Raw genomic sequence first — 25,435 nt, 5'->3', positions numbered from 1 at the left:
ATTGAATAGATGGAGAATCCATGTGATACTTCAGGATGTTAATTTACATTTTAAATGTTATTTTATTATTATATAAATAAATATGTTGTACTAAGTATATTTTCATATGTTTAATTAAATTTATATGCAAAACTTTAACTATAATTTTCTTTAGGTTTGGATCAATTACTCAAGCTTCCACCATTAGAATTGGATGTGACAAAGATGGCAAAGATGTTCACTGTCCTATGTCACAACTTCTCCCAATGTTAAAACCCGAAGACATTGTTGTTGATGGTTGGGACATATCCTCCTTCAATCTTGCTGAAGCAGCCGAAAGAGCCAGAGTACTTGATTGGAATCTACAGCAAAAGTTGCAACCCACAATGAAGAAGTTAAGACCACGCCCATCAATATTTGATCCAAGATTCGTTGCTGCTAACCAGGTAAGTATTTTTAACATCTAGTACATTATGTATCTTAGTATATTATGTAATAAAAAATTATTTTTAATTTGTGTACATACTCTGAGCCCTAATAGTGGATTTTGATATGTCTGTCCATATAAATAAAATAAATAAATAAATATATGTTTATTGCCATCTTACAAAAATGCATCAGCAAAGTCAAATATACACCTAAGTGGTATAGTCTGGAGGCAATATTATTAATCTAACATTTAAACATATTTAACAAAAGTTGCCAAGAATTTCTCTCTTCCACCTATCTTCATACCTACATAATAAATAATACAATTTCATAAATGATACAACGGAATAAACTTTGGTACTAAACAACATCCTGATCAATCCCTATTACAAGCTATTTAAAATGGACTGTAAAATTGTAAATAAAACTATAACCTATAATATTAGCACCTATCTAGGAAGTTAAAAACATTAAAATATTATACAATTAAAACATTAAAATATTATACAATTAAAAACATTACAATGTTATACAAAACACTGTTTTTTTACAAAACATGAAACAAAGTATAGTAAATAAGAAGAAAGAAATAAGAATAAACAGGAAGAAATGGAAAACTAGAAATTCACTTCATGAATACTAAAAAACTCAGTCAGATCATAAAAAGGATTCCTCAGTAACCAAGTATACAATTTAGCTTTGAAAATGTTTGTTGGATACTTATCAATTACATTTCTTAATTTGTTATAAATCTTTTGAGGAGTTACAATGTGACTCTGCTGTGTTTTGCTTAACCTACAGTGTTCTATTGCAATGTTGTTTTTATTTCTGGTATTGTAGCTGTGTATGTTGCTGCCAAAAGTGAGAGCTGGAATATTTTTCAGGATGTATGAAACCGAGTCAAAAATATACAAATTAATAACAGTTTGCAGCTCTAGTTCAACAAAAAGAGGTTTGCAATGGTCCAATGGATTTGCTTTAGTCATTATTCTAATCACCTTCTTTTGCAGGATGAGAATGTCATTAATTCTAGTGCTATTGCCCCATATTACAAAGACCGTATCTAATTATAGATTGGAAAAAGGCATAGTAGGCAGATTTTACATAGCTTTCAGGCACACAATTCATTATTCGTTTAAGAAGAAAAATTACTCTTATATATTCAATATGAGAGGTCCATGTTAAGTTATTGTCAATAAATAGTCTTAGAAATTTAACACAAGAAAAGAAATCATTGGTTATGTCGGATGGAGGGATTTGCCTTAAGCTGAATAAAATGTTTTGGGTTTTGGATTCATTCAATAAAAAACCATTTGACCTGAACCACAATGAGGCTTCGGTAAATGTTTGATAAAAAAATAATTATGTTGTCTTAAAATATTTAAAAATTCCTTTGTTGTTCTTTTGCAAGAGGTTATGTCAAAACTGGCATTTATGTCTCCCCCCACAACTACTGAGTAGCCACGATATGAGGAAATAAAAGTTAGAAATCTCTCTAGGGTCTCCAAGAACACATTGGGGTCACCAGCAGGTGAGTGATAAATAGAGGCTGCTATAACTTTAATACTATCCACAGCAGCCACAGACGCTTCAAAATTTAATTCGGAACAAAAACTGGAGACATCTATTTTTTTGAGTCAAATTTTTTGTCAATGAGAATGGAGGTTCCGCCTCTAATCTTATCTTTTCTACAGAATTCAGAGGCACAATAGAAATTTTTTGGGCATGCTAGGTCAGTTGTACCTTTGTTAAGCCAGTGTTCAGATAAGCAAATAATTGAAATATAATTATTTTTATCTTTACTATCGCTAATAAAACTATCCAAAACCTCTATTTTGTTTTTTAATCCTTGTACATTTAAATATAATAAATTTATGAGGCTTTTATGCTGCTTTAACCCTCCGGCTGGCAACGTCGTAAATTACGACTCATTTTTTCCCGCCGTGAACTGGCAGAGTCGTAATATACGACTCATTAAACATCGTCTACTAATTACGTCATAGTTCCGATAATTACCGCTCGAATCGCATAAAAGTTATATCACTTTAATCACAAGATCCCAAGCCTTCTAATAATGTATTCACTTTTATATATATATATGAATATTTGTTATTTTACTGGCCGCTAAAAGCTCCCTACTACTTCCGCGTGACGCGACTCGGCAACTGTTAGTGCTTGTATATAGTCTTGTTTTTTTCAATTTTAATTTCATTTATAAATAAAAGTGTTTATAACTATGTATTTTCTTTTTGTGCATAAGTAAGTGAACATTATGCATATTTTAGATTTTTAAATAAAATTAATTTTGAGTTTTTTTTTTAATGGCTTAATATAAAAAAGTGTTTTTTTGAAAAAAAAGTTTTGAGTTCTGACCATCAAACATCCACCATTATTTAGGCAAGTCAAATTATAATTATGTTTATATTGTACAACATATTCTGCAGAGTAATTTGATGTATAACACTTTTGTGTTTTTTCCAATAATTAATTGTACAGGATAAAAAATTAAAAACTCTGCACAAAGCTTCAAAACAGGGTGCCAGTCAAGGCTCAAATGCACGCCAGCCGGAGGGTTAAGGTGGGAGCACTATTCTTAACTGTTATTTTTTTTTTTATTAACTGATTTTGTTTGGTACAAAAAACTAGGCCTAATATTCTCAGCATTAATAATAGTTGTATTTGGAGATGTCTCCAGGGTTGAGGGCGATAGTTCCCTTTCAGATGGGAGGGCAGTTCCAGAAGAAAGTCCCGAACCAGCTGCAATATGTGTTTGTCTTACTTATGGCTTACTTTACTATATCAGTTATACTGTAACTATTAACCATTTACTTAGCATGTCTAAATTTAGATAAATCATCCTAAATGTTACTATTCTCAGTTTTGCCATACACTCACTATATATACCTCCAATTCAAGAGTTCAGCTAGCTAGTTCAACAAATGATTAAATGTTTTAATGGAAAAGACATTTTTTATACTTCCTCATTAAATTTATTGAAAAAGCGCTTTCGCCGGTTAAGGCATCATCAGTTTGATATTGTTTACAGAAAAAACATATGTGTAAAATAGAATAAACATATGATAAAATAGAATAAAATTTAAAACTAACTGTAAAGACCAAAAACTAATAAATTATAAACGAATTATGTAGAAAAATATGGTTTGCAATTCATAATTTTGGAATGGATTTCTTTTTTCACTAATGGTATAAAAATATCACTGAAATTTACGGAAGGTTTGGAAATACAATTATCTTTTAAAACTGTCATACACGCACTTTCAATTTTATTTCTTTTAGTCCAGGAAGATTCTTTAAACACTACACTAGACGATTCAAAATTTATATGATGATTTTCCTTTACTGCACGTTCAACTAATTTAGATTTTTCAATGTTTTCTTTTTTATAATTGTAAATATGTTCTTTTACCGTAATTTCCACAGGTTTGGCCTTGATGTTTGGCCGATATACGTCTTGTTGCAACCACAGTCAATTTTATATGTCACATTCTTGGTTTCTTGTTGTTTGTTTTTCGGTTTTAATTTTGTTAAGTAGCTTCTTATATTATTTTGGGACTTAAAAACAGTGCGGATGTTAAATTTATAATTTATCCTACGAATTTTTTCTGATGTTCCTTTTACATAAGGAATAGTTACGGTAGTGAGATAATTAGGATTGTCTTTTTTGGTAATTTGCTTGCAACTTTTGTTTTTAGCTTTAGCTCGTTCAATAATTGACGGAGGGTAGTTGTTTTTAATCAAAAGTTCTGTAGTATAATTTTCCTTTAAAATTATATCTTTGTTATCAGTTACAAAATTATTAATCTTCTGGAACAAACTTTGTATTAATCCAATTTTTACATGTTGAGGATGATTTGAATTATAATTAAGGTACTGTCCACTGAAAGTCTTCTTGTAAAATAAGACTTGTAAAATAAAATAATTTCCCAACCTTCCGTAAATTTAAGTGATATTTTTTTACCATTAGTGAAAAACAGGCCCGTGCGCATGGGGGGGGGTTTTGGGGGTTCAAACCCCCCCCCTTGAAGATTGGGATATATCATATTGTTTCCATATATCAGTTTAATTGTGCTCTATTGCGCTGTCAGTTTATGCGCATGCGCGCGCAAATATTTCCAATCGTTTGATTGCGCGCGCTTTCCGCCTGATTTGTGTTATATACTGTTTAAAAATTGGAGCTCCGATCCAAGGTCCGAAAAATTTTGGTCGCGCGGGACCAAAAACGGAGCGCGCATGCGCGGACCAGAGCGATAGAGCGACGGAGCGTGCAGCGCTCAGTCCTCCTGCAGCCACGAATAGGTGTGAATAGGTGCGTTGTTGCGAGCGATAACGGGCGGCCGGCCCTAAGTTTTTGTCGTCGCTGTTGTCGTTGTCAAGTCGCCGTTTTAACGACAAGCTTTGTTTTGTATACTGAGTGGCGCAGACTGAACTAATTACACCAGAAAGCTGCAGTGTTTGTTTTCAAAGACGCACGTTACGACGTTAACATATCGTTCTACTGGAACAAAATGGACATTCGGAAATTTCTGAGTAAAAAACCACGACTTGAGAACGATGAAGTAAATGTAAGTATAAAATGCTTGTTTCTTTGGCACTAAAGGTTTTCTCGTCGCGCATGCAGATATAATTAATGCAAAATTAGAATATAATTTTCGAATATTTATTCTTATTTGGTATTTACAGATAAATAATCAACCTTTGGCTCGTTTTGAAAAAATTAATGCAAATGAAGAATCTGCCTCGACAACTATAACTGAAATACAAGTAGTAAACCCAAACGATATTGGACTGTTCGTTGACAAGCCTGCAGCTTCGAGCATTGATTCTACGAAGAAACTTCAAGAAAATATTTGGGTTCCACCAGACACCTATCAATTTCCAGCATCGGGCCCAAGAAATTTAAAATTCCAGAGGTCTTGGTTAACGAAGTATAAGTGGTTGGCATATTCGGCGGTAAAAAACGGAGCATTCTGCAAATGCTGTGTATTGTTTGGTGTCACGAAGGCAGGAGTTCATGGACAACAAGTAGGTAACCTAGTATCAAAACCTTTCACCAATTGGAAGAAAGCTATAGAAAGCTTTAACAACCATTCGTCACTGGAATACCACAAAACATCTTTATTAAAATCAGAATTAAGAGGTGATATTGATAATCAAGCTACGTTGTCGATCGATTTATTACTATCGAAGCAGAAACTAGATTTCTTAGCCGAAAGCAGAGAACATATGGAAGCTATAGTTCAAACAGTGATTCTTTGTGGTCGACAAGGATTGGCACTCCGAGGAAATAATGATACTGGTCGAATCGTTCTGCAAGGACCCGATTATAATGACGGGAATTTTCGAGCTCTTTTGAGATATCGTGCGGCAACTGATGTGAAATTAAAACTTCATTTAGAGCATTCTCCGAAGAATGCGATGTACATTAGCAACCGTATTCAAAATGAAATAATTTCCATTTGTAATCAAATGATACAAAAACAGCTCATCAATAAGATTAATGATTCTAAGGCCTTTACGCTTATGGCAGATGAGTTAGCGGACATTTCGGGGGTCGAACAAATTTCGATTTGCATCCGGTACGTAAGCGAAGATCACGGTAAATTTAAAATTTGCGAAGATTTCTTGAGTTTTATTCCAACGACACAACTTACTGGGAAAGGACTGGCGGATGTGATTTTATCGTTCCTGGAAACTTCACAGATTGATTGTATGTACTTCTTCGGTCAGTGCTACGACGGAGCAAGAAATATGAGTGGAGAATTTCACGGAGCTCAAGCTTATATTCAGGAAAAATACAATTTAGCTCTGTATTCACATTGTGCAGCTCACAGTTTTAATTTGGTTGTTAGTGACGCGTGCAAAGTTGTTCCGATCAGACATTGTTTAGGCACTATTCAGAGCGTATATAATTTTTTCAACTACCCCAAACGCCTGCTTGCACTTCAAGACGCCATTGCTAGAAATGATTACCTTCGTGATGATAAAAAAAAGAAATTGAAACAATCATGTACGACGAGATGGGTGGAACAGCACGAGTCAGTTGGAATATATTTTCATCTACAACCAGAAGTTATAGACGCCTTGGAAGTCATCTCAAGTTCTTGGACTGATTCAAAAACGACGCAACGCTTTTCAACTTCTATCTGCAATAGGAACCTTGGATTTTCAGATTTCATTAAAAATTCTTCAATCAGTTCATTTGTTGGCTTTATCATTAAGTCGAGTACTTCAAACTGAGAATCAGGATTTAGTTGAAGCTATAAAGTTGGCCGAAGCTGTAAAAGAAGAATTAATGAATATGATAAAGCACGCAGAAGAAAATTTCAGTACGATTTTTGAAGAAGTTCGCTAGACATGTGGAAAGCACGATATTGAAGTAAAAAAGCCGAGACTTGCTTCCCGTCAAACTCAACGTTGCAATGTTATGAGTGGGGATATTGAAGATTACTATAGAATTTCTACGTATTTACCATACCTTGATTTATTCATTACTCATCTTGTTGACCGTTTTCTCAAACATCGCGAGATACTAACAAATTTTGGATGTCTTTTTCCATCGAAAACTTCAACCCTAGATGAAGAAGCCTGCAAACAACTCTTTTCTAAGTACGCTACGATTTTGAATGCTGATTCTCCTGAAGTATGGATCAGTGAAGTGCGGATTTGGCGAAGACGAATTTTGGACAAAAATATCAAAAATTCTCTCGATGCTCTTGATGTCTGCAATGAGGATGCTTTTCCTAATGTCCATAAAATCTTGAGGGTAATGGCTGTACTACCAGTAACAACTTCGACAAACGATTGCTCTTTCTCAACATTACGCAGGTTGAAAAATTATTTGTGTTCTACCATGAGTGAAAATCGATTGAACGGATTGGCATCACTGAACATTCATCGAGACATTGAAGTAGATGTGAACTCAGTATTAGATGAATTTTTTTTCTGTACCTCGACGCATCAACTTATTGAAAGAGTAGATCACATATGTTTTTATTTGAAAAAGTTTTTACTTTGTTTAAAGAATGAGTTACAAATGTATTAAAAGTATGTAGTTTTACAATTTTATAATAAACTCATTTTCCATATGTATTAATTTTTAATCTATTACTTATTTAAGTTTCTTCTTTTTTATTTCATAAAATAAGTATAGAACCCCCCCCCTAAATAAAATTCTGCGCAAGGCCCTAGTGAAAAAAGAAATCCATTCCAAAATTATGAATTGCAAACCATATTTTTCTACATAATTCATTTATAATTTATTAGTTTTTAGTCTTTACAGTTAGTTTTAAATTTTATTCTGTTTTACCATATGTTTAATCTATTTTACACATATGTTTTTTCTCTAAACAATATCAAACTGATGATGCCTTAACCGGCGAAAGCTCTTTTTCAATAAATTTAATGAGGAGTTATAAAAAATGTCTTTTCCATTAAAACCTACTCACTTCCACCAAGAATACAAAGCAGAAAATGATTAAATGGTCTAACACTCATGCTTATCATCTTTTGACTTCAGATAATGTTAGGGTAACACTTTTTATTTTTATTTAAAAATATTTAAGCTATAGACATTGTTACCAATGAGCATTTGAGATGTCTAAGGCAATTTTAAACAATTCTAGCTACGGAAGGTATTGAAGTTTAAGTTAGCTAGGAAGCACTATTCTATACAGTAAAACCTCCTTAATCCAGCATTCTATAGTCCAGAATTGTCTATAATCCGGCATCAACATCAATAGACAAAAATTATAGAAATGCCTTCACAATGAATATTGTAAAGTGAGCAACTCAACAGATACTGCCAACACTCAAGAGCCACAAAATGTTATGCTCTGAGCAGTAAACTTCATACTGTATTCAAATTTATTTTATCATGTACTGTAATTAAAAATGCATTTTAATATTTCTCCTGTACTTATATATTGATTTATATTGTTTAAATAACCCATGTTTAAATAATGAATACATACAGTAAAAGTTTTTTTGTCCAAATTGTGTTATTCTGTATACGACTCTTGTATTTATATAAATAACCTCCATAGTCTGGAATTTTCTAAAATTCGGCAAGTGTCAAGTCCCAAACGTGTCGGATTAAAGAGGTTCTGTATATATATACACAGGGTGTATAAAAAGTCCCGGACGGGCATGATAACTCCCAAATGGTTACAGGTAAAGCAACAAACTTTGGTACATGATTACTGCACCTATAAATATACTTTTTGAAGTAACTACCATATTTTTGTCATGTCAGGGGGATGGCCTGCAAGGAGTTAGAAGGAAATCTTAAATAAGAGCATAAGTAGAGTAGTATATAAAATTAAAGGTCTATTAGTAAAGTACAATGCTGCATATCCGACCTCAAAGGGTTCACTCTTTAAAAAAATATGCTGGTTTAAAGTTTGAAACATTTACAATGTACGTCCTATTCTAAATGGTTTAATATTCTTGTCTTGGCTGAAAGTTAAACTTAGTAAATGAATACTGGACTTATGAAATAATTTTTAAGGTAGTTTGTGACTCTTCACATCCAATGGAGGATGGTTTTCAAGGAGTTCAGCAAAATAATTTAACATAAGCATAGCTCAAGATGTACATTGTTTTAAAGTGTAATGTAAGATGTACATCAAGTGAAGTTCAAAGCCCAACCTAAAAATAAGAATTTTCTATTATAATAACTGATAACAGGTTTTCCCTGTAGCATTCATCTCTGCTAAATAACCCCTTTATAATGATGTACATCTTGACACTGTCACAGACCTACCTCCGGGAATCTGGAGTCATGATACTCGGAAGAGATCAAATAAAGTCAGTGACGAAGAAGCTCAAAACAAACTCTTTTCATTGTTTCAATATCAGAGACACCTAGACTACAAAATATAAAAATACAGTACAATCTATGTGGAGAGGTATTCTCATTGTTTCATCAGATGCACAATTGAGTGCACTTCAATGTTCTTGGCACGATGTTTAAGATCAGTGGAATGCTGTGTACCGTAAATTAGTTAAGGGGAGATGTCACTGAAAATGTAATTTTTTTTCTCAAATTTTTTATATTTTTTTATATTTTTCTCTGAGTTTTCCTGAGTAAAAATATATATATAATACATGCATAGTAAAATATTATATTTATTATTGAAAAATAACATTTATATAAGATTGTATGCACACCAAGTTTGCGTGAGCTCCATGACAGAGAAACTGCTTGCTATGCAATCTTATGTATGTTATATAGTAACTGTTTTACTAATAAAGCAGTCAGCTGTAGTTGATGTGACTGTACTGTATTCTTCTAATTGACTGGATTGTACTTTCCCTGCTGTTTTGTTTACATTTGCTTGTGTTTTTGATGATTAATTTCAATTCAAGTGTTTAGTTTTGATTGTTGAGTGTTTCTAAGTGATACATTACAATGCCAACGAGCTAAAATCATCTTGGAAAAGGAAATTTAGAGGCAATCAATATGTTACAGATACTAATTTTAGTGGAAGACAGTGGTAGTGGAGTGATATAACCTCGTGAACAAAATACTGATTCTAATGACGCTTCACCTAGGCTGACTACTGATTTGCCAAACTACTACAAAACCTATTTCAAGTTCTAAAAAGAAATTGGCTTATATCCAGAATTTATTGACAATTTCAAACTGCGAACCTTCTGGTAGGCAAAATATATAAATTATAAACCCTAGACCATTGTTTTCTGAGTTATAAGGGGATTTGGTAAATGTAAATATTGTGGTGCGGAGAATTCTGTTGTTCTGTGGAAGAAAATAAAATACTTAGGAAAATGTTTAGCCACTAACCTTGTTCTGAAATGCATACAGTGCATGGAAAACAAGACAGCTATGTCTTCTAAACTTACCAAAACATAGACTTTATGAAATTTAATACCAGGTATGTTTATGGATTTACGGGCTATCGGAAAAGGTGAAGAGCTGGTAGACTCTTTTGCGCTATTATGAATATGCCCCTCCAAACAATCGCTTCAAAATCCACAATAAGCACATAGCCAATTGCTATTACTGTTGTTAGCTGGAGAAGTCAATGCGTGAAGCTGCATTAGATGCTGTAAAAGAAAATGAAGGGCATAAAGGATATGTGCAGCATGCTTTGACGGCCACCTGGCAGCGTAGGGGGGCCATACTTCGCTAAATGGTGTAGTGACTACAACCATCATTTGATAGTGGAAAAGTAAATAGATGTTGAGTGTTGTTGACCCAAATATATTGCCAAAAGTGTACTTTAAATAAAACTGTGTATAAAGAAGAGGACTGCATAAAAAATTATAGTGGCTCAAGTGGCGGCATGGAAGGTAAAGGTGTGCTTACAATTTTTTTTCAAGGTCAGAACAAACTCGAGGTGTTCGATATTTAAAATACTTGGGAGGACGGTGACTCGAAACAGTTATAATTTTAGTTTGTGAAAAAAAAAACCTTATGGGAAACTTAGGTTACTGTTGACAAATTAGAATGTATCGGACACGTTGCAGAAGCGGCTAGGCTCAAGGTTGAGGCGACTTAAAACTAAAAATGCAAGCGTGTAAATTAGCAGTTGGTAAAAGGTTATGTATTAGGTGGGAAGGGTTAAGGGGAGATTAACTGACGCAGAAATTGATAGATTACAAAACTATTATGGACTGGCAATTAGGAGAAATGCTGGAGATGTTGAAAAAATGCAAAGAGAAGTGTGTGGGCGTTATATTTTTTTCACAAGAAACTCAACAAACGACAAACCAGATCATGGCCTTTGCCCAACGGGCGAAAAGAAAGTTGGTGCAAATATACAATAGTTGGCAGCAACAAATGCAAAGATTGAAAGTTTATGACCACAAAAATGCTCTTGCACCAGAAGTTTTAAGAACTATAATAACCTTATATTTAGAGATTTGTCCCATAAAGATTTACTATCTAAATGTAAGCATGGGAACAAACGCAAAATCCAAACGATAGGTTTTAAACATACATCATATGGTCTAGGATTCAAAGTCAAACATTTGTTGGTCTAAACACATTTTATGAATAGGAGTCTTAGATGCAGTAATTACATTTAATGATGGAGCAATGGCTCGTGCAAAAGTTCTTAAAGAAATGGGGATAATTACTCCAGGTGTCAAACGCGATTGGTCGGATTTCGCAAAAGCGGACACTGATCGACTAAAAAAAGCTGAATATTGCTGTTCTTCAAAACTGACAAAAAGAAGCTAGGCAAAATAGAAGAGATCCAGAAGAGAAAATGTGAAGATAAGGGAATCAGCAGACACTCAATCTTATGATCCTGGTGCAAAAAGTAAGATTAAAAAATTTTTAGTTTTTCTCGATTTCTCGAAAGTTGTATTTTTTAACTATAGGAACACTTTTCTCAGAACCTATATAGATAGATCTCTGAAATTTTTTGTGCTTATATGTTGACTTAGTGCTAGGCTGGGTAGCAAAATAAAAATTTTTCCCTCATAAATTTTGCATTTATAAAAATTTATATTTAGAAAAAAACGTGTGATAGACTAAAAAAAATACAAACATTTAAAAATTTTTTTTTTTAAATGATTAATTTTTATAATAGAGTAATAATTTTGCTACGGAGCATGCAAACAACATGATTGTTGTGTGGTAAAACTTTCAAGCTTCTAGGACAATCTGAAGCTGAGTGAGGAAAAAGTGTTCTTTAAGTTTACATCTGTGTTTCTTATGGATCGACGTTTCGGGTGACATCTCCCCTTAATTCATTTTCATACACTGTAAATTTCGCAACCTAATCAGCACAGTATAATATAATATTATTTTACATCCAATGTTCCGGAACTAAATTATTGGGCGGAGTAACTACACTTAATTGGCACGCGTATGAATTTTTTCTTCTAACCATTGTGTAGCAGCACCAACTACGTAACCGATCGGACTTGCGCGCTTTGTCCGTAAGTAAAAATTTATCTTTTTCGTATTATTAAATTAGCCCTTTGATGCCAAACGTATAAAATGAATGTAACGTAAGTAAATATGTGAATAGTAAAGTAACTTACCCTTGAAGATCTTTTATTTGCTTGATGGAGATAGATAAAAGGGTCTGTCGGTGTCGTCCTTTATGGCGACGGAGCTAGTTGTTATAATTGTAATTTGTATCATTAAATGGCTATTCTACCGTCGCTGAATTTGTTTTTAGGCGAGTTTTACGTAGATGATGTATCTCACGTGTTGTTTGAATAGATGGCTACCATTTCTCAACTTCTACTCCTCTTCTAGAAATAACCGTTCTTAGACTACAGCTTCATGTCTCGTGGCCAAGACGCCGACTCCCGGGATTGTGAGTCTACCTATTGCGAAGGGGAAGTGAAATATTATTGTTTTGTAAAGTAATAACGTCGTACGCATAATTCAATAGAACATTGGATATTTTAGGTTCCCACTAGAAGATATACTTTTTAGTTATTTTATGTAATTGGCAGCAAACGCGTGGCATTACATAACTTTTCCCTTTACACATCTAAAAAGTGGTGCTTTTAAGTTTACGTAATTAAACTGAACTTCTTATAAGTAAACTTTGTATTTCTAGTATTTATTACTTACGACCTCAGAAGTCACCACCCCATGTGTTATTCGGTTATACGGTACACAATTTTTTGCGCAACTCTGCTATTGATGTCTGCCTACTCTGCCATCAACTGGGTGAATCTGAGTGGAAAACACGCCACAATGCCTGCCCATTAAAATAGAATATTTGTCTAAAGATGTGTTGGTATTTGAACTGATATCTAGAGGTTCGTTAAATTAAGATAGTGACAGTACAGTAAATGAACTCAGGAACGTCCTTAAGACAGTGTTTGAGAAAACAATATTTTACTACTCCTGTAGGCCTCTTAAAAAACTAGGACCACAATCAGGAAGTAAAAACTTCTCAGTGAAAAAGTGATATTATTAGAACATGGGTGCAGTGAATTGATAGTGCTAGTTCCACCTTTAGAAATCACCAATTCCAAGAAAAGTGTAAACATTTAATAAACCGTTTATTTTTAGAAAACCAGCTTGAACTAAGTTCTTTACATAGTGAAAAACATTGATCAGCTTTAACGTGTAGGCTAGTAAATGTTTGAACAACAGTTTAGCTAAAAAACTTGCTACCTACCAGTGAACCTAGAACAGCTTAAAGTGTTAGAAGCCACTTTAAAATGAATCTATGTTAGAACATGATGAGGTCTATATGGAACAGGCAGTGAAAGATACCAAATTAGGCACTATTCTCTGTACAACCACCAAAACAACTCTCACAGTCCTACTGCCAGTACCCCCACTTTGCCTATAAATTGCATATTTATAATGCACAAACAATATGATTGTATTAGTACAACCTATGTCATGGTTTAAATATGTTTAATAAGTTAAACCACAACCACCCACCTGTAATGTTATGTTATTTACAAAATTATTACAGTACCCACAATAAGGCTTTAGTAGTACCTGCAGCTAATTAAAATTTTTGAAAACAACTTTGATTAAACTTATTAACAAAATGTGAAATACTAGCTCACTTCCACAATGAAACAATGAAAATAGGCAATTAATTACCAATTATGACATAAATCACACCCCCAAACTGTTAGACCCCCAAAATAATACAGTGTAAGTCTATTATGCCCTATGTCAACTATCGACACAGGGAATTAATTAGTGCTTTTATCCCTGTTAGGCCTAATTGAAAGACTTAGACTAGATTTAGTTTATAGGCCACAAAGGTTTAATGAGCCACTGTATGAGATACATCTATGACATCAAAGAGCTCAGTCAAGTTCTTATTGTGTAAATACATAAGTGAACAGGACTTGGATAAACTTGTATAAAAAGAGGTATTAAGCCATACAGATAGAAATAGTTAATTTTTGTGAAAACAATCCCATTTGTTTTAACAGATTTTGGAAAATGTGTGTTATAGCTAGTAACAATATAAACCTTTAATGATACTTAGGGACAATTTAAGTAAAGACCTTATTTTGTTAACAACATTGTATCCATCCCAACATGTTGACGAACCTAGGAATTTGTCAGGCCTACTATCAAAAACCCAAAGTTATGTTTCAATTGTAATAGGTCCTGGTCATCTTGCAAAAAATTGTTTTAGGAATCCAAAAAACTAGTTGACAGGGGGATGTGGTATTACACACAACACCTAAAAATATTCCTCCCCGGTTTCATAAGTTTAAGAATAATAATTTTATAAATAGTAATACAGTAAGAAAAGAAAACACTATTTTATTGAGCAGTCTATGGTAAGGTAATTAAAAATTGGAGTAAATTCAAACTATAGAAAAACATAATTTAAGACTAAATGTTAGACAGTTGTAACAATATGCCTTTTAATTGAAGCTTTAGTGGGTAAAAATGTAAAAACAAACTGCTTATTAGATACTGGTGCTACAAGAGATATAAATTAGTAAAGAAGTTTTATGATAGCCTATTATTGAATAAAAATGTTTCTAAATTAATGAAGTCAGATGATAGAATGTTTGCTGCAAATAACACTGAAAATAAAATGTTTTGGTTACTGTTATGCTAAGATAAAAATTTATAAATTTTGTTGGAAAGTAAAATTTATTGTATTGGATAATTTAAAATGGGACATTGTATGGGAAACCCATTTATAACTAATAGCAAATTAATTTTAGATCATGATGGAGATTCATGTTATTTTAAATTCGATTGTAATGGAGAAAATAAAACTATTGTCAGGACAACAGCCTTTTGAACATTGAAGTAAACAGCATTGATGTAAAAATAGGGTGGTTGCACTAGAGCTGAGGCTGAGATACAAAAACCACTTATATAGGGGAATTTTCCAAATGTTTTTACTCCAAAATTAGGATGAGGCTCTAGATTTGGAAGTGAAATGTAGTTCTCAATGACCCCACTACCTGTAAATTTATTAGGCCTTTATTTTATGAGCCCTACCTACTGTAAATAAGATGAAAAAAATAATACAGGATTGGTTGGACCAGGAATAATTGAACCAGTTACTTCAGCCTACTCCAGTCCTGCCTTTTTAACCAAAAAGGACAGATTTGTAGTCAATTATACAAATTAAATAAAAAAGTTACAGAAAATCGATTTTCCTCATTGGTGATTTAAATATTTTTTATCAACATCTTAGTTGGAGCCAAATATTTTTCAATAATAGATTTTAAGAAAAGTTTTTTTGCAATGTCCATTATCACCTGATAGTCAAGATCTTACTCATTTAGCTACTATATATTTTGGTAAATATAAATTTAAACGAGTTACCCTTTGGTTTACATGTTGGTAGTGCTGTATTGTCCGCCTATCTGGACAAAGTCCTAGACAATATAAAATTTAAATATGTGATAAATTTTTGTGATGTTATCTTAGTGTACAGTAAAGACCTTGATTCGCATTTAGTACATGTCAGAGAGATTTGTAAATAGACTAAGGCAAAACATGGCTTAAACGGCAACACAAACCATAGAGAAAGCAAAGTTTTGTTTTGAGGAAATATTCCTTTTTTTGGGGAACTTAATAAAAAATAATACAGTAACTATAGATCCCGAGCGAACAAGGAGTATAATGAGAATTTATGCCGCCTAAGAACGCCAAAAACAAATTTCACAGTTTTTATTTTTTTTTTTTTTTTGGTATATATGACCAATTTCTTTTCAAAATTGTATATAATAATTATGCCGATTTATGTAATCCTTTAAAATCGTTTTTAAGAAGGAAAAACGCCTAAATTTGTTTGACAAAGGAATGTCAAGATTTCGTTTGTAAAGTTAAAAGAAGCTATAATGAATCCTTCTGTACTCCAGTTAGCCGATTTTTCAAAGCAATTTATAATTAGTAATGACAGATGCTTAGTGGAATAGCGCAGGTGGTTTGGTTTGTTACAGGAAAAACGACCCAAAATGAATTAATTGCCAATTAGCCATATTACTCTAAGGAAAATTTACTGTATGCCGAATTAAAATATACTGTTTATGAAAAAAAGAAGCTTTGAGTGCACTAATTTGCATAGAAAAAACTGGCACGAATTTTTAGAAAGTAAGAAACCTTTAAAATTAATTAACTGATAAGACCAAGCTTTATCCTATGTCCTCAATCACAAAAGGATAGGTAGGAAGACTTGCCCGGTGGGATCGAGAGGATTATGGAATTTGCCATTTGAGGGTAGGAATTTTAAAAGTTCCCACCGATAATGCGCTGGCAGACGCCCTTTCACGTATGTTTGAGGGCGAGTCGACGGGAAACAGCTGATAGGAGCCCCCAGTGACTGCCGGAACGGTCCTGACCAGGATATAAAAATAGATTATCGATTTCCTTCTGCCATTCAAACTCCTTCCCGAACGAAGGCATAACATGTAAACGAAAAAATCTAATGTAAAAGCCTAAAATGCAGATAAATAATATGTGCAATAACAACGGATAATTTGTGGTTGTTAATTAATGATTTGCCATTAGGTTTAAAGATTTAGAAAAAATATCAACTTCAAGATAAAGAATATCTTCAGCGATATCATTCAATCTGTAAACAGCAATAGTAACATTTTAATGTTATTTTATAAAAAACAATTTAATGGATGTACAAAAGGAATTGTAAAAAGTAGAGTGTAAGATATTTTTGCCTGTACAGTTAATTTGATTTAGTATATGATTTCTTCCACGAGTTCTTTAATTAGGAGATCATTTAGGCATTGCTAGAACGCAAAAGAAAAATTAATCAGTATTTTTATAGACCTGATTTAGACGAAAATTTATAAAAGGGCAAAGAGTGGAAAACATGTAATGTTTGTAAAATGAGTAATAGTGTTGCCATAAGGAAAATATGAAGGCGAATTAGTATTATCTGTGCCATTTAAGAACAATTATGGATTGTTTATTCATCGATCTTTTAGGTCCCTTAGTGAGAACTAGAAACAGCAAAGTATGTATTTTACTTGTAGTTGTAGATGCTGGCCAGTAAATTTCTATGGCTAATCCCTTTGAGGGAATGTAAGAGTGCTGAAATATGTATATAAATTAGACCGCATAATTTTTAACAACTTTTCTGTACCTAAAATAATAGTGTCAGACCAATGCCGCATATTTTACATCACTGTATTTTAAGAAGTTCTTATTTAAGAATTTTATTTGAACACCGTAGACTAGCGCCTTACAGGGGCTAATGGAAATCAAATCAGAAAAGGCATATTAGAAATCATATCTACATTATTACGTCTAGTTTCTATCACAACTGTCATTAGTAATTGGGGATAATTGCCCTAGGCTATATACAATATTAAGTTTAAAACACCGCCCATAATGAAAGCACAGGTTTTGCTGCCTTTGATTTAATGTTTAATCATTCCTGTAATAATGCTTTATCTAATTTATGGAATGCTAATGATCTAAATTGGTGAGAATTTGTCCAAGGTAAACTGTTGTAAACAATTTAAAGAGAGCTGTGGTGAATGTAAACTGGAGTATAGCACATATCAGTAATAGACAAAAGTACTCAGAGCAAAATGTAAAACATCCCTTTAAGTTGAATTCCTTAGTATGGATTAGAACCCACTATTTAAGCAATAAGGGTAGAAAAGTTTTGTGCAAAATAGCACCAATATATGTAGGAATTTATAGAATTTTATATTTTTTAAGCCCTGTAAACTTGTGTATTGTACAACACACTGAAAATGTTTTGAATGTTAAAAAAAAGGTGCATATTGTAGATTTAAATTAAAATTTAAGACCTGTTCTGTATTAAAAAAAAAAAATTGTAGCATCCCTAGCTTAAGGAACACTTGCTGCCAAAATGTTAAAAGATAATAAGATAAAATCCAGGAAGTTATCTGTTTGGTGAATACTTAACGAATGTATCAATGGAAATAAAATATAGAAAAAAGGAATTTGTAAATAGACTCTTAGTGTAAAGAAATGAGACAAAGTTGATCCTGGTACTGTTTGTAAGAATGAGGGTATGACGAAATGGTTGCAATTTTGAATTTTGTAGATTATATTTGAAGTGTAAAATTCATGTAGATGTAAGATGTATAGGATGTTGTATGTAAATATATATATTAAGAGTGATGCAGTATTAATAAGAAAATGTGAGACTTAGACTTCTCGTGAGGGGACGTTTCATTCCAAAAGCATTTCGATCCATATTGGTAACTTGTCCGCAAGTCTCAGGGTATTTAATGGCAAAACACATATACACAAAACAAGGGGTATGAATGCAAAAAAGAAGTATGAATGTGGCGCCTATATAAACAAAAACACCTAACACCTACACTTGTTTACGTAAAAAAAATTTATATGATTTATCGCCTTAAATGCCACTTATTCGGTTGCAACGACCAGCAAATTCTAAAACGCCGCCTGCAACGTGCAATGCATGCAAATAGTTTGCCTAAATTGATTTTCTATTTTTGGTCCCTAAGCGATGCAGTCATAGAAATGCATTGGCATTGACGATCTAGCGGATTTCATAGGAAACTTTTGAAACCCCGCGCTATCGTATTGTTTATGGTTGATTTTGAATTTATGTAATGAATAAAAGGTGAATTAAGTTTGTTATTTAGAATAAGTTTAAAGTAAACTAAAGCGACTAATTAGGTTGCGAAATCAAAAATCAGGGGGGATATTCTGTACCGTAAATTAGTTAATTCAATTTCATACACTGTAAATTTCGCAACCTAATTCAGCCAGTGTGTAATATAATATTATTTTACATCCATTGTTCCGGAACTTAAATTATTGGGCGGAGTAGTATACTACCCTACTTGGCAGCACGCGTATGAATTTTTTTCTTCTAACCACTTTGTAGCAAGCCCAACCTACGTAACCCGATAGGACCTCGCGCGCTTTGTCCGTAAGTAAAAACTTTATCTTTTCGTATTATGTAAAAATTAGCCCTTTGATGATGCCAAACGTATAAAATGAATGTGTAACGTAAAGTAAAATATGTGAATAGTAAAGTAACTTACCCATTGTAGATCTTTTATTTGCTTTGTATGGAGATAGATAAAAGGTTGTGTTGGTCGTCCTCTATGGCGACGAGCACGTTGTTATAAATTGTGAATTTGTATCATTAAATGGCCTAATACAGTCGCGAATTTTGTTTTTAGGCGAGTTTACGTAGCTGATGTATCTCATCGTGTTTCGTTTGAATAGATGGTACCATTTCTCAACTTCTACTCCTCTTCTAGAAATAAACCGTCTCTTAGGACTACAGCTTCAATGTCTCGTGCCAAGACGCCGACACGGGTTGTGAGTCTACCTATTGCGAAGGGAAGTGGATATATATTATTGGTTTGTTAAAGTAAAACGGTTACAGTACGCCATAATTTCAATAGAACATTGGAATATTTTTAGGCCCACCTAGAAAGATTATACTTTTTAGTTATTTTATTATAATTGGCAGCAACGTGGCATTACAATCATAACTTTTCCTTTACCATCTATAAGTGGTGCTTTTAAGTTTTCGTAATTAAACTGAACTTATAAGTAACTTTGTATTTCTAGTATTTATTACTACGGGTCCTCAGATAGTCACCACCCCATGTGTTATCGTCATCTACGGTACAGCTGTACTAAGAGGATGGTATAACTATACTCAACATTCACATTGAATTAACTCTTCCCACCATTGCTATGTCAATGACTAGTATTGTTACCAACAGTTTTAGATCTTTGTTGTTTTCATTTGTAATAGTAATGTTTAAACAATTCTATACCAATATAATGGATAGAACTGTATAATACATTAATATCAAGTTATTTTCTAATATTGGAAATTTTGTTAATTACAGACAGACAGAGCAGACAATGTAATTTCAGGAAACAAGTGGCATCAAATGGAGACTGTTCGCAAAGATATCCGTGAAATGAAGGCTCACAATCAACTGGATGAAGTTATTGTATTATGGACAGCAAACACAGAACGGTTTTGCTCTGTGGAAAGAGGGCTTAATGACACAGCTGACAATCTTCTAGCATCTATCAAGTCGGATGCTGTAGAAATTTCACCATCTACTTTGTTTGCTGTTGCATCAATTCTTGAGGGTGTAAGTTGTCTTTTTAAAATAATTAGTGTAATTAAAAACTGAAGTCTGCTAATTACTTTATAACTTTATAACAATATTATTGTAGGAATCTAACCTAAATATAAGTTTTATTGAATTTTCAAAGTAGCCTATTCTATATTTGTATATATGATGAAAACACGTTTTTTATTTCTTGGATTATTATTTTAAATTAACTATATGGAAATGTTACATTGTAGACATATAATGTAAGTCTATTATAGACATAATGAACTTATACATTATAACTATTAGCCGTTTAATGGTGACTAAGAATCACACTGCCACATCTAAACTGAACTGTGTGTTTATACAAGAGGTACTGGTTAATATATGAATTAGGTAAGGATTTCTGTTGCACATTTTATCTCACTTAAAAGTGGCGTGATTGGCAGGTTTTAGACATTGGTAGTATATTTATACATTTTTAAAGAGGACCATGCATTAGAAATAGCTTTAGAATATAAAATACTCATTTAACTTAAATATTTTAAAATTATGCTGAATTTGTAAGAGATTTATTGTTATCTTTAAAGATATAATTATTTTATTCTATATAATGTTTTAAATGTGTTTTTCCCATTGTATAAATATTACCTCTATTTTCAGGCCACATTTATTAATGGATCACCCCAGAATACATTTGTGCCAGGATGTGTGGAGTTAGCGGAAACTCATGGAGTCTTCATCGGAGGAGATGACTTCAAGACCGGTCAGACCAAACTGAAATCTGTGATAGTGGATTTCCTTGTGAGTGCAGGTATCAAACCCTTGTCTATCGTGAGTTACAATCATCTGGGAAACAATGATGGCCGCAATTTGTCAGCCCCGGATCAGTTTAAATCTAAAGAGGTGAGTTTGTCTTACAAGTTTAAAGTATAAAAAAGAATATATAAGAGATGGGTGCTACTTTCATAGGTGATCGCTGAGCGATCCTGTCCTTACAAGTAGTCCACCTGCCTGGTTTGGCAGTCACCTTTAAGCTGTTGTCCCCCAGGTTGAGTCAAAGAGGGCTTTTTCTTAGCTCTAATTTCACCTGGTGAAATAAAACATTCTTGACATTACTTTTTTTTACAATGCCAACTTTTTTAACCTTTTCAAATCAGGATTTTTTCACCTATCTTCTCCTTTAGCTCATATCTATTTTATCATATTTACAGTGAAAACAAATCTTTTGCAAACTAATGGCATATATTTTATTATTTTTTTTTTAATAGTTCATTATATTTTTACCTGTTGTATCAAACTAAAAAAAGGATTCTTACAATAACAAGTTTTGTATTTTATCAGGTTATGTTCATGTTCTAAATATTGTGCAGGTTGAAGATCTGAAATTTTTTCAGCAGGTTTTGTTTTGCAGTACAATGTTTTCCTCACAACTCATAGTTGTCTGACATCTTGATTTTGCAGTGCCACTTGTATGTTAAATGGCATCCATATTTATGCATGTTTTTTTTTTTTTTTTTTTTTTTTTTTGTCACAGTAACGACATATATCATCTATTCCATAATATTTTACTTGGTAATTCTCGTATTAGTGGTGCTTTGAATACATTTTAGATAACTATAATATTTTGATCATCATTCACTGAATCCCTTTAACTGACTCCACTAAAAGATAAATTTTTTGCCAGGCAGCATTTTTTAAGATTTGGATCATAATAACTCCCATATTTAATACATTGCTTTTCATAATGGTTTTTTAACCCTTTTTGCTCGAAAGGTTAGCAGCACTGGCCACACCAAGGTTGCAGACAGCTCGTGTTAGTTTTGCTATAGTTTGTCCTTTCAACTTGTATGGCCAGTACAGATGACCGCACTATTTTCATTGACAACTCGGCAGCCATATTTGTTTTTTGCTTCTCCAGATCAGAATTATTATTCGATTTACTCCGCGTTATTTACATAGTAATTTAAAATGTTTAAAGAAGAAATGAAAAATAATTTAAAATTTATTTTTAATGACTCTTTCTAATACAAAGATAAACATGCAATTTGGAAATTTAACTCTTATATGTATATTGTTAACAAAGATATGTAAATACAATTTTATAAAGTAGGCCTTTACAGTTATTTTATACTCAGACATAAAATATTTTGCAGTTTTCTGTCTTTAAATTTTTTACAGAATAAAACTCTTTTTAATACATACATATGTGTAGTTAAGAATAGTTAGCACACGTCTCCTAGTAAAATTTTCTAGGTTTCTATCACTTCATTGTATAGGCCCACTATGCGTAATTTGTCTCATTTGCACAGTCAATGTTTAGAGAAGAATTATAGGCTAATTTAAATTTTACTGCTTTACTTTAAAATTACTTAGGTTTGTTTTTGTTTAGTTATGAGATTGATCGTAATGGGTGTAAAAAAATACTGGTGGATTCTGTTATTGCTTTGTTATTAGAGAATAATTACAAGTGCAATTCTGATATCAATGATAGTGATGGAAGTGTAGAAAATTGAATTATTCCCCATGCTCAAAATTCGGTTGCCGGTTCAAGATTTATGTGAGGTTGAAGAACTTGAACTTTTAGATGATGGTTCGGTATATTTTATTAATTGTAAAGTAATTTTATGTATAGTGAAAACATTTCAATTTTCTAGGGAACAAAAAATTTGAGTAACCCTAGTGTTCCCTAGTGAAATCAATAAAAAAATTACTCATATTTTATTTTATTTTTGTGCGTATTATTTTAGATATATGTATGAAAATATTTATTATTAAAAAAAAAACATTGCCATATATTAGGTAAAGTATGTTAAACTTAGTTAGAAAGTGACTAAAAAAGCATAGCAAGTAGGTTTTTAGTATCAATATAATATAAACTTGTTTCCATATTTCGTTCTGTAGCCCCACTAATTGCACTAGCATTTTAATGAAATGTTTAGTAAAATGTCATTTAAAAATAATTTGTTGAAATAAAATAATTGTATTGAGTTAAACATATATTTTTTTTTAATTAAATTAATTTGTGATGTTTTGTCAATCATCTAATTGTATATAAATGATTAAAAATAATCAGCCACATTGGAGGGAGACATGTTGATACAGCTGAGTTCAGTGTAGTATATAGCTTGTGTAATAAACTATCTCCCTTGATAATGATCTAAAATCTTAGTTTTGTAATATATTTTTATAATAACACGTTGCATAATTTTGTGTTTGTAAATTTAGTTTTGTAATATATTTTTATAATAACACGTTGCATAATTTTGTGTTTGTAAATTTGTATTAGTTCAGTAGTTTTCGAGTAATTTAAAGTAGAAAAAGTCTAGAGGCTTCCATTTATAAATAAATGGATAAATGAATACAATTATTTTATTGTAAACTTAGAGTGTCTACATATCCAATTGTCCAATTTTTGTAGTAATTGGTTCAGGAAGTGTAATAAAAAATACAAAATGGTTGCTCACAAATAACTAACTAGAATTACATCAAAATTGAAATAATGTAATAAAGTCCAAAAATATATAAAAAAAACTAAAAATTTGTTAATACATTGTATTTACATATGTAGGCCTATACTGTATTTATATGACTCATGTATATGTACACATAATATACTAATATCTTTTGTATTTTATTTAATAACATTTTTCCTTTTGTGAACTTTGGTTTATTAGACTGCTTGTGAAGTTAAAACTTAAGTCCGTAATCCCACTCCTTAGCCAGCATTCTTTTAACATAGAATGTAAAGTTTATTGATTCATTAAAAAAAAAAAAATACATAGAATTGTTGATAAATTCTTGCAATAATATCAAGTAGTGATAGTTGTACCACACAAAACACAATTTTATCAGTTCCAGTCCAGTTGGCAAGCACCTAGTGTGCTTGTAATATTAACATAGCTTATCTGTGCACATGAACAAACACAACTGTACTTCTATTTCTTATTTACCTTATGAACAAATCAAAATAACATTTTCAATATTCTTCTCCTAACTCGCTTTATGGACAAACTTTATTTCAGCTTGACAAATTTAATTGTTATTACTTGTCATCAGCCATTCTTTTAAACGTAGTAATAATTGTTTTACAATTTACTTTTTTTAATTTTGTTGGCAATCAATTTAAATAAATCATGTTGGCCCAAAAAATAGAAAAGGTTTTCAAAATATAATTTATTTTGGTCTTTAAAAAATCTTTGAAGTATTGTTTATTAGTTCCTAAATCCCCACTTATTTTATGCAGGATTTTCAAAATTTGAATACAAAAAGCTGCTCTAGTGGTATAATATTCAATTTTTTCTGGTTTACACCTCTCATATAAAATTATTGTAACATATGTTTTTGAGTTGACTCATTTTTGCTCACTAGATTTTGAAAAGGGCCTACAAAAGAAAGAATTCTTTATTGCTATCAATTCTGAAGTTCACTAGTGCAAAGTATAATGATTTCGATAGCTCAGTATATATTTCTTTTTAATAGTGTCTTTAAAACTCCCCTGGCTATGCTCTGTAAACACATTTGGTTAAACACTTTATTTTGGTCATACTAAATTTTTGTCCATCTCAAACTTATTTCTTGAATTTAGACAACAAAAGAAGCAGGTTTCTTGTTCCAGTTATAGGCTACTTAGAGGTTATAATTTACATTACATTTCAGTTAAATGAAATTACTGTGATAAATTTTTAAAACTATAAATTTATTAGAGTAGTTATTACTAAAAAATATTCTTAAACTATTAATTTATTTATTTGTGTAAATTGATAATGACAGTTTATAGATTACCTGTACATTATGCACATTTAAAATAAATTGTTCAGTTATATATAAGTAATGAATTTAAAGTATTAAAGTAGTTATTAATACAGAAATGATATTAAACAACAAAAGTACTTATTTGCATTAAAATAAACTTAAGTCTATTGTTAATTTTCTTTAGTATTATTTAAGCTATTTTATTTTATATTTATATTACATTATTCCAAACACAACGCTGAACTGTGACGCA

At 32.0% G+C, this 25,435-nt stretch overlaps 2 protein-coding genes across 2 annotated transcripts in view; both read left to right on the top strand.

The window, feature by feature from the left end:
- The window catches only part of LOC124362783 (inositol-3-phosphate synthase 1), a 46,562-nt gene that overhangs the window by 10,613 nt on the left and 10,514 nt on the right, over nt 1-25,435 (top strand). Inside the window, exons 3-5 of the mRNA XM_046817565.1 lie at nt 155-425; nt 20,209-20,463; nt 21,091-21,333. Of these exons, the coding sequence (XP_046673521.1) occupies nt 155-425; nt 20,209-20,463; nt 21,091-21,333 (769 nt within the window). The remainder of the gene's footprint in view (nt 1-154; nt 426-20,208; nt 20,464-21,090; nt 21,334-25,435) is intronic.
- Nucleotides 4,492-7,278, top strand: LOC124362784 (zinc finger MYM-type protein 1-like). The gene has a single exon (XM_046817566.1). It carries the CDS (start codon nt 5,653-5,655, stop codon nt 6,664-6,666), a length of 1,014 nt encoding a protein of 337 aa, XP_046673522.1. The 5' UTR covers nt 4,492-5,652; the 3' UTR covers nt 6,667-7,278.

Source organism: Homalodisca vitripennis, chromosome 5 (genome assembly GCF_021130785.1).
Source record: "Homalodisca vitripennis isolate AUS2020 chromosome 5, UT_GWSS_2.1, whole genome shotgun sequence".
NCBI lineage: Eukaryota > Metazoa > Arthropoda > Insecta > Hemiptera > Cicadellidae > Homalodisca > Homalodisca vitripennis.
This window is presented reverse-complemented; position numbering and strand designations above follow the sequence as displayed.

Coding starts and splice junctions, on each gene's coding strand:
- LOC124362784 (XM_046817566.1), top strand. CDS start 5,653: ATGGAAGCTATAGTTCAAACAGTGATTCTTTGTGGTCGACAAGGATTG.